The 10,661-nt window shown below is 48.0% G+C and overlaps 1 protein-coding gene across 6 annotated transcripts in view; it reads left to right on the forward strand.

Moving 5' to 3' along the window:
* atp8b2 (ATPase phospholipid transporting 8B2) overlaps positions 1 to 7,141 on the forward strand; it is a 38,374-nt gene extending 31,233 nt beyond the window's left edge. For all 6 annotated transcript variants that reach the window (XM_066721564.1, XM_066721566.1, XM_066721563.1 and 3 more), the window contains 8 exons: positions 994 to 1,217; positions 1,485 to 1,568; positions 1,685 to 1,930; positions 2,222 to 2,360; positions 2,666 to 2,796; positions 3,139 to 3,594; positions 3,697 to 3,797; positions 6,832 to 7,141. In XM_066721564.1, the coding sequence (XP_066577661.1) occupies positions 994 to 1,217; positions 1,485 to 1,568; positions 1,685 to 1,930; positions 2,222 to 2,360; positions 2,666 to 2,796; positions 3,139 to 3,594; positions 3,697 to 3,797; positions 6,832 to 6,862 (1,412 nt within the window). In that variant the 3' untranslated portion in view covers positions 6,863 to 7,141. The remainder of the gene's footprint in view (positions 1 to 993; positions 1,218 to 1,484; positions 1,569 to 1,684; positions 1,931 to 2,221; positions 2,361 to 2,665; positions 2,797 to 3,138; positions 3,595 to 3,696; positions 3,798 to 6,831) is intronic.
* Positions 7,142 to 10,661: the final 3,520 nt, after the last annotated feature.

Here is a 10,661-nt window from a genome sequence, read left to right on the forward strand (position 1 = left end):
GGAGAGAGAAGGAAAGATAGGTGGTCGGTGGATGAGGGAGAGGAAGAATGAAGGAGGGGGAGGGCAGTGTGGAGGGGAATGAGAAGGATGAGAAGTGGGGAAGGGATAGCGTGGATGGAGGGAGAGCGCTGGGACCTCTTTTCTGATGAGCTCTTCAAAACTGAGGTCCAGTCCAGTCAGAGATCTACAGGGGTGCAGGAAATATAGCACCAGTGACAGCATTCCCCATAGCGGCCTCAGCAGCAGAGCAACACCGCTATTGTTGGGTGTTGTAAACATGGCACTGTGGTCACCCTTCCCAGGCCTGCCCAATCGGCTGTGGTGCAACCAGTCTACAGATTTGTCAACATTGCGCCACTGTCTCTCCCCATCTCTGTGTCCCTTCTCACGCCCCCCCACCCTTGCTCACTTAGTTGTGCAATATGAACAGGAATAAAGAAATACATATGTGTTTAAAGACCGTGTGGATCATCTGAGCCACTATGCAGAAGCCTGGCGGTTTCACTTCCCCTCACCATGGGGTGCAACTCGGAGTTTGCAGGAAGTGCAGTGGTGGACTGATGGACTGAGACTGTGCAGTGCCCCCCCAGTCGCCACCAGGGGGAATCAGACACGCAAACTGACGTGGGTACTGACAGTCTTGAGTGAATTGGATTTGGTCTGCAGAACTTGGTTCAAGTTAACATCAATTACCCTTTGTTTTTTTTAGCCATGTAACCCAAATTTCCTTCTGGGGAATGTAGTACTGAATGTAGGATGTCTGTCTAACTCTGCGGCCCCTGATTTCAGAGCTAGTGTTACACAATATATTCTCCCTACGCAATAACACACACGCACTCACACTTAACATGCATCATCCATTCTCCAGCACTGTAAACAAACTAACAAGGGTTCTTTTTCTCCCTTCCTCTCGCTGTCTCTCTCTCTCTCTTCCCCTGTTTCACCTCTCCCTTTACTCTTTTCCCCTCCCCTCACCCCCCCACCGCCATGCAGCGGCCCACATTGGAGTGGGTATCAGTGGTCAGGAGGGTATCCAGGCAGTGCTGGCGTCCGACTACTCCTTCTCTCAGTTCCGCTTCCTGCAGCGCCTCCTGCTGGTGCACGGCCGTTGGTCCTACCTGCGCATGTGCCGCTTCCTGTGCTATTTCTTCTACAAGAACTTCGCCTTCACCATGGTGCACTTCTGGTTTGGGTTCTTCTGCGGCTTCTCTGCGCAGGTGAGCACACACACACACCCTGACATGCACTCACATGGACACACAAACACACACACAGACAAATACACACCGACAGGCAGCACACTGATGGACAGACACGCACGCACTCACATGGACAGACACACAGACAAGGTCAGACACACACGCACGCATGCACGCACACAGACATGGACAGACACCTGCACACACATGGAAGCATGCACAGACACACACACCCAAATATATTGGCTCACTGTACTAATCTCTCTCTCTCTCTCTCTCTGTCAGACGGTATATGATCAGTATTTCATCACACTGTACAATATCGTGTACACCTCACTGCCTGTGCTGGCCATGGGCATCTTCGACCAGGTGAGAGAGACCTCTCCCTCTTCCACCTTCTCTCTTTCACTCAATCTCTGTGATTTTACTCTCTCTGCCTCTGACCCCCCTCCTCTCTCTAACCCCCATCTCCCTCTCTCTGCCAGGACGTCCCAGAGCAGCGCAGCCTGGAGTACCCCAAGCTGTACGAGCCGGGGCAGCTCAACCTGCTCTTCAACAAGCGGGAGTTCTTCATCTGCATCGCCCAGGGCATCTACACCTCCGTGGTGCTGTTCTTTGTGCCGTGTGGCGTGTTCGCCGAGGCCACGCGGGACGACGGCACCGCCCTTGCCGACTACCAGACTTTCGCCGTCACCGTGGCAACCTCCCTCGTCATCGTGGTCAGCGTGCAGGTGGGCCGCACCGCCGTGGAAACCGCAACCAAATGATGATGCAACGCAAACTGGGATTCTGCTGTCCTGTAGTGTAGGGGCTCATTGTAGTGTTTTGGATACAATATCTATAATGATAAATATACTGGCTATAGTGTCTTTTTATAGTTAGTAAATGTAGAGCAGCAAAGCCCTCGGAGATATCTAAGTGGCTATGGCAGGCAGGCACAGTGTTATTTGTATGTGTGTTACATGCACAACTAACAGTTTCTGTGTGTGTGTGTGCGTGCGTGTGCGTGCGTGTCTGTGTAGATTGCCCTGGACACTGGCTACTGGACGGCCATCAACCACTTCTTCATCTGGGGCTCCCTTGGCGCCTACTTCACCATCCTGTTTACTCTGCACAGCAACACCCTGTTCTCCATCTTCCCCAACCAGTTCAGATTCGCAGGTACTGACCCCTCTGTGAGCTGTAGTAAGAGCTATGGGTGCTGTAGTAATGGCAGTATGAGCTGTAGTAAGGGTCTGTGTGAGCTGTAGAAAAGGGCAGTGTGTGCTGCAATAAAGGCTGTGTGTGGTGTACAGTTAACTGTTCAAGGGTCAGTAATGGATTATTTATGTATGGTGCATTAGATCTTAATAAGCATGTTTCTGTTAGTTAATGTGTAACTAACATTTTGATCAAGGGTGTCATTTACAGTGTGTGTGTTTGTTGTGTGTGTTCTGCGTATGATGTGTGTGTGTGTTGTTTTGCAGGTGCAGCTCAGAACACACTGGGTCAGCCAGTGGTGTGGCTGACCATGGCCCTGTCCACTGTGATCTGCATCGTACCTGTGGTGGCCTTCCGCTTCCTCAAACTGGATCTCAAGCCCCAGCTCTCTGACACGGTGAGGCTGGCGGAGATGGGGGAGGCAATGGGTGAAAGGGGCCCCTTCTGTCTGTCTCTCTCTCTCTCTCTCTCTCTCTCTCTGATGTGCATTTCAGCAGTGTCTCTTTAGACTCTGTTACATATTAACACCATTTTCCCTCTCCCTCCCTCCTTCTTGCCACACTCTCACCCTCCCCCTATCCTCCTCTCTCCCCACCCACCCTCTGTCTCTCTCTCTCTTTCCCAGAATCTTTTATTTTTGCTCTCTCTCGTCTAATCTCTCTCTCTCTCTCTCTCACTCTCTCTCCAGTACAATGTACACTAACCCACCCCTCCCGTCTCTCTCTCTCTCCTTTCTCAGGTGCGCTACACCCAGCTGGTGCGCAAGAAGCAGAAGCCGGGCGCCGGGGGCCGGGGGCCGCTGGGGCGGGGTGGGCGGGCGGGTTCTCGCAGGTCGGGCTACGCCTTTGCCCACCAGGAGGGCTTCGGGGAGCTCATCACCTCAGGCAAGAACATGCGGCTGAGCTCGCTGGCCCTGTCCAGCTTCACAGGCCGCCATAGCACCAGCTGGATTGACACGCTGCGCAAGAGACGCGCCCCCCCGCCCGACAGCCCCCCTCCCGAGGCCCCCTCCACCCCCACCACCGCCTCCGCCACACCCACGCCCTCACAGACGCCCGTGCCAGAGCCCAGCCTTACTCCCACCCAGACTCCGCCTCTGCCTGGCCTCAGCCCCGCCCTCCCCACCCCGCCAGCCAGGAGCCCAGGAGCCAGCGAAGGAGGGGGCTGGGCCGCCGCTGGGCTGGGGGCAGTGCAGGTAAGTTAAATGGGCAATTTCAGACTCACTCTCTCTCTCTCTCTCATCTCTACTGGTCATGTTTTACTCCTACTAATCTTGCTCTCTCTCTCTGTCCTCCAGGAGGCTCTGTTTGGTTGGAGAGGGGTGGCGGCACGCATCAGTGGAGCCAGCAGCCCTGGCCCCCCCCCCATCGCAGAGGAGCCCCCCTTCACCGAGCGAGAGTGAGAGAGGGAGAGGGAGAGAGAGAGAGACAGAGAGAGAGAGAGAGACCAGGACTGCACTGCACTGCACTGCACTGCACTGTACTGCACTGCGCTGTATTGTACTGTGCTGTAATACACTATTCTGAGCCCTGACTGTACTCTACTGCACTGTGTCCCTACGGAGCACTGTCCATTTCCCAGGCTGTCGGGTACCTACTGTGTTTGGTCTGATTGTTGGCTTGTGTGCTTGTTTGTTTTGTTGACCTGAGAGAGAGAGATGAGGTGGAGGGACATGAGAGAGAATGACAGTAATGCAGTCCTCCCTCTCTACAGTGTGCAGTGGGTGGGACTGCTTATCTGGCACAGCTCCCTCCCTCTCTTCCTCCCTCCTTTCCCCCCTCCCTCTCTCCCCTCTGCCTCTTTCTCTCCTTCTTTCCCCCTTCCTCTCTCCACTCCCCTCCTGTCTGCTCCACTGCTCTCACAGGCTGTTTGCTGAATCAGCGCCCGATTCACTGAATAATTCCCCTATGAATTAAATCTCCCTCTCCCTCTCCTCTGTTTCTCCCTCCATCTCTCTCGGTACAAGGGGCAGCTCTCACAGGCCCAGTAATGTAATATGCATATATGTGCCCATCTCTGCGTGTCTCCGTCTCCACCTGTCTCTCTGTCTCCATCTCCGCGTGTCTCTGTCTCTGCGTGTGTATTTATGTATACCACTCAGATAGTTAACTCCCTGGTAGATCAATTTCTTTACCAAGTGAAAGAGTGTGAAGAACCCCCCCCAACAGCAGCCAGAATGCTAGTCTCTGCAGAATTGTTAACGCCACTCTGTTTGTTTGTTCTGTAGTTCAGTTTAGCTGTGTGAACAGGGCAGTGAGTGTGTGCAGAAGTCTCCCTCCCTTTCTCTCTCTCTCTCTCTCTCTCTCCCTCCCTTTTTACCCTCTCTCTTCCCCTCCCTCCCTCTCTCTGTGTGCTGTGTGTAGTGGCTGCGTGGCTGTGCGCTATATTCTCAGTGAGAACGCTGTGCAGCACAAGCTGACCGCCACTCTGCCTCCCAGACTGCGCCATATTGGTGTACTGGGCTGGACTAGGCTGCGCTGGGCTGGACTAGATTTGACTGGGCTAGGCTGGGCTGGGCTGGGCTAGACTACATTGGACTCGGCTGGACTGGACAAGGCTGCAGTATAATGGACTGGACTGTGCTGCCCCAGATTGCACTGTGCTAAACTGGGTTGGACAGCCGGATTGGGGTCTGGCATGAGCAGAGCGGGACTGGACTGGGATGTACTAGAATTAAATGGACTACACTGAACTGGTCCACACGTGAGGGGGCTGCAATGAAACTGACTGGGGTGTTTTGGGACAGGAATAGTTGAACACTCTACCGTACTGGGCTGCAGTGACCCAGGATGCTCTTTGGTGGACGGGACTGAACTGGTCTACATTGGAGAGAGGGCTGCAATGGATTGGACTGGGTTGGACTATGCTGATGTAGCACCAGGCATCCCAGTTTGGTCAAAAGACAACTGGAAATCAGAACATGGGGTGGGGTGGTGGGGATCACATGTGGTGGGGTGATTTTTGTGTGTGTGGGGAGGGGGTTTGCTCCCTCTGCAGCCTCACAAGACTTGCTAGTGAAGGTGTTAAGGAACCTTGTTTAACCATTCTGGGACCTCAGCTGAAGAGCATCAGGAGCCAAGAAGAATTTGGTCAAAGAAGCTCGTGAGGTAAAGCATCGTTGCAGAGTCTCGTTAAAAAAAATTAAATCTTGAAAGAGGCCCTGCAGAGTCTGCCGGGGGTTAGAAGAGGAGTCTGGCATAGAAGAGCCTCATTAAGCAACCTCGTTAAGGATGGGTGGAACCCTCATTAACCAATTAAGGACCCACCTGTGGACTTTTTTACAGGACTTTAAGAAAGGCGCTTGTTTGCCTTCTTGTTAGAAAAAGCGTGTTAAGTTCTGGCCCCCATGAGGGGTGGTTGTTTTTGCCCTTTAGAGCCTGGGGGAGGGGTAAGTCAGAGTTCAGACGTTAAACTGGAGTCACTGAAACAAGCTGATCAATAAATATACCAATGACCCTCGATCACTAGAGGGAAACGTGAGTAGTCCTGGTCTCTTATTTACTGTCAGATGGTGAAACTAACACATTCCCCCAGAGAATAAATATAGGCTGTAGCAATCTCCTGCTTCTCTGCTACCCCAGGTATTACTGCTGCTTTTGTCTGCACCATTTCTTCCTTGCCCTTCCAGACTCCAATCATGCACTGCGCTTCTGCTGGCCTTCAATTCCTTGCAATTCCACAGCATACTCAAAAATACAATTTCCTTTAAAATACCTTGAACAAATATAAAGCAGCATACATTCAGGTGCATACTGATTTTAATACAAAAATAGTCAATCTCCTTTGGCACACAGGGCTGAATCCCTGCTTATACCATACCATCTTCTTACCCACTCACCCAAGTCCTGCCCACATAGTCATATAAGGTGAATCTTATTTTTTTCTTTTTGATCTCAGTGGAGCTAAAGCCAAAACCACTGTGCTGCAAATGCATGAAGTTAAATGTGGAAAGTAAGAATACAGTAAAAAAAAAAAAAATACAAAAGAGCAATGTATTGCAGTCTATCATCAAGGGTATATGATATGTGGAATGTCCTGCATTTTTTATTGTTGCATCACAATGCTAAACGCTTATTTCTAGACTTTCTGGTATTGAAAACTTTGCCAAGTACCCATATACACACATACACATACATAGATACATTTTTTACTTATTTTTATGTATGCAGTTTAATATTTTAATGTACACTGAAATTAAAGCATAGAACAAATAAATCATGTTTAACAAAATTGAACCCCTTAAGCTGATAATCCCCTCTGGTACCCTTAAAAGGGAAAGAATTCTTCTGTCATCCACCACAGTTGTTTTCCATTGTCTGGTGTTCCTGAGCTCACCAGTGCGTTCTTTATTTTTAAGAATTTACCAAATAATTGATTTGGCCACACCTAATGTTTTTCCTATCTCTCTGATTGGTTTGTTTTGATTTCTAAGGCAAAACACCCCAAGAACAAGCAGGAACTAAAGACAGCTGCAGTACAGACCTGGCAGAGCATCACCAGGAAAGAAACCCAGCATCTGGTGATGTCTATGGGTCCCAGACTTCAGGCAGTCATTGACTGCAAAGGATCTGCAACCAAGTATTGAAACTCACAATGTAATTCATGATTATGTTAGTTTGTCCAAATACTTTTGAGCTCCTAAAATTGGGGGAACACATAAAAATGGGTGTAATTCCTACACTGTTCACCCAATTTGGATGTAACTACCCTCAAATTAAAGATGAAAGTCTACAATTAAAGCACATCTTGGTTGTTTCCTTTCTAATCCATTGTGGTGGCATACAGAGACAAAATGATGACAATTGTGTCACTGTACAAATATTTATGGACCTAACTGTATATATACACAATAGCACACATACACTCACCTAAAGGATTATTAGGAACACCATACTAATACTGTGTTTGACCCCCTTTCACCTTCAGAACTGCCTTAATTCTACGTGGCATTGATTCAACAAGGTGCTGAAAGCATTCTTTAGAAATGTTGGCCCATATTGATAGGATAGCATCTTGCAGTTGATGGAGATTTGTGGGATGCACATCCAGGGCACGAAGCTCCCGTTCCACCACATCCCAAAGATGCTCTATTGGGTTGAGATCTGGTGACTGTGGGGGCCAGTTTAGTACAGTGAACTCATTGTCATGTTCAAGAAACCAATTTGAAATGATTCGACCTTTGTGACATGGTGCATTATCCTGCTGGAAGTAGCCATCAGAGGATGGGTACATGGTGGTCATAAAGGGATGGACATGGTCAGAAACAATGCTCAGGTAGGCCGTGGCATTTAAACGATGCCCAATTGGCACTAAGGGGCCTAAAGTGTGCCAAGAAAACATCCCCCACACCATTACACCACCACCACCAGCCTGCACAGTGGTAACAAGGCATGATGGATCCATGTTCTCATTCTGTTTACGCCAAATTCTGACTCTATCATCTGAATGTCTCAACAGAAATCGAGACTCATCAGACCAGGCAACATTTTTCCAGTCTTCAACTGTCCAATTTTGGTGAGCTTGTGCAAATTGTAGCCTCTTTTTCCTATTTGTAGTGGAGATGAGTGGTACCCGGTGGGGTGTTCTGCTGTTGTAGCCCATCCGCCTCAAAGTTGTACGTGTTGTGGCTTCACAAATGCTTTGCTGCATACCTCGGTTGTAACAAGTGGTTATTTCAGTCAAAGTTGCTCTTCTATCAGCTTGAATCAGTCGGCCCATTCTCGTCTGACCTCTAGCATCAACAAAGCATTTTCGCCCACAGGACTGCCGCATACTGGATGTTTTTCCCTTTTCACACCATTCTTTGTAAACCCTAGAAATGGTTGTGCGTGAAAATCCCAGTAACTGAGCAGATTGTGAAATACTCAGACCGGCCCATCTGGCACCAACAACCATGCCACGCTCAAAATTGCTTAAATCACCTTTCTTTCCCATTCAGACATTCAGTTTGGAGTTCAGGAGATTGTCTTGACCAGGACCACACCCCTAAATGCATTGAAGCAACTGCCATGTGATTGGTTGGTTAGATAATTGCATTAATGAGAAATTGAACAGGTGTTCCTAATAATCCTTTAGGTGAGTGTATATGTTTTGAACTTCTGTCTAAAAATAAGTATGGAAGTAGCTTCTCTAATCTTGAAGGGGAGATAATTACATAATTTGAGGTCATACATAAACACTAAACACACGATCTCCAAAAGATTTGAATTTAGTTAGAGGCACATGCAGTTAACCTTGTCTGGTTGACCTTAAGGAGCAAGAGGGAGCATATGGTGTAATCAGATCTGACCAGTATGCCAAGGCTAGGTTTTGGAGGCATTTGTAGACCATTGTTAAGACTTTCAAATCAGCATAAGAGCAGACAGGAAGCCAGAAACGAGCCAGCAGAGAGAAACTAAGTGTGATATGATCCTGCTGAGAAGAATGAGTGTTGTACTGTGGTTGGTTGGTACCGGGGATCTCAGACGGTGGCTTAGGAATCAGAGGCTGGTTTATGCTACCAATTGTAGTTTATTTTACATGCTCAAAACGTAAACAAAACCCTAACTCATCTCGAGCCTAAACTAAACCCAGTTAAACAGGTCACAAATCTACACAGATAACTAATGATAAGAAGAACAAGACAATCAGCAAACAAGCATGTCTGTAATCCATAGTCATGGTCAAGTTCAAAGAAAAGTCATGTACCATAAGCAATCCTTCTTCTCTCAATACTCAAAACAAACAATACCATCTGCTCCTACCCCGCTCCTATTCCACATCTACTCTGCTCCTACTTCCAGGCTCTTCTCCTGCTTTGCCACATCAGGAAGCTACCTGTTTTTTTGAGGAGGGGAGTCAGTAATCGAGCTCCCAGTAAATCTCTTTCACTGCGCCACCCGTCACTGCATAAGAATGAGTATGAAGACTGTTGGCAGCATTTTAACTCGTAATCTAAACATGAATTTCTGAGGAAGCCCAGTGTAAAGTGAGTTGCAGTAATCTAATCTGTAAATAATGGTACAGAATATTGTGTAAAACCTCTGTAATGCACTGTGAGGAGGATGGGAACGGAGGCGTGCAGCATTCCCGTAAGTGGAAGAATGCAGCATTCACTACTTCACTAATCTGTGACTCCAGGGAAAGCCTGCAATCTAAGATAACCCCCAACTTCAGCACAGGTTTGGGCAGAATGGCATGGCTGTTAGCCGAGACTGAGGATTACTTGAACTAGACATGCAACTGCAGCTGTAAATCATGTGAAAGCATGTGATATGATATACTTTTCAAAAAGCTTGTGATAAGGTTCCACACCAAAGACTGATCCTCAAATTGGAAGCTGTAGGCATTCAGGGTAATGTAAGTAGATGGATTATGAACTGGTTGATGTATAGGAAACAGAGGAGTTGCTTCTAACTGGAGTGAGGTTGTTAGTGGAGTTCCACAGGGATCAGTACTAGGGCCTGTGCTTTTTCTAATCTATATTAATGATCTGGACTCTGGGATAGTTAGCAAACCTCTCAAATTTGCAGATGATACTAAAATACTTGACTCAGCAGATACAATCTTGGCAGCACAGGTTATTCAAAGGGACTACGATAATATTCAGTTGTGGGCTGACACCTGGCAGATGAAATTCAATGTGGAGAAGTGCAAGGTAATACATGCAGGTAATGAAAATGTCCACTATAATTACACTATGGGAGGAATAGGACTAGATGAAGTAGCTCATGAGAAAGACCTAGGAGTCTACGTGGACTCCTCACTTTCTCCATCCAAACAAGCAATAAAAAAGGCATACAGGAGGATGTTAGGGTATATTGTCAAAAGTGTAGAATTGAGAACAAGGGCAGTGATGTTCAGACTGTACAATGCACTAGTTAGAGCTCATCTGGATACTGTGTACAGTTCTGGGCTCCACACTTCAATAAGGATATCACTGCTCTAGAGGCAGTTCAGAGGAGAGCAACCAGACTTATTCCAGGTCTGAAGGGAAAGTCCTACTGAGAGACTGAGGGAATTGAACCTTTTCACCCTGGAACAGATGATACTACGTGGGGACTTGATTCAAGTCTTCAAAATCATGAAAGGCATTGACCACATCAAACCAGAGGAGCTTTCCCAGATCAGCAGGGACACACGCACCCGGGGACACAAATGGAAATTGGGCTTCAAGGCATTCAAGATGGAAAACAGGAGACACTTCTTCACACAAAGAGTAGTCACAATCTGCAACAAACTCCCCAGCAATGTCGTTCAAGCTGAAAATTTGGGAACATTTAA

Source organism: Amia ocellicauda, chromosome 14 (genome assembly GCF_036373705.1).
Source record: "Amia ocellicauda isolate fAmiCal2 chromosome 14, fAmiCal2.hap1, whole genome shotgun sequence".
In the NCBI taxonomy this organism is placed as follows: Eukaryota; Metazoa; Chordata; class Actinopteri; order Amiiformes; family Amiidae; genus Amia; species Amia ocellicauda.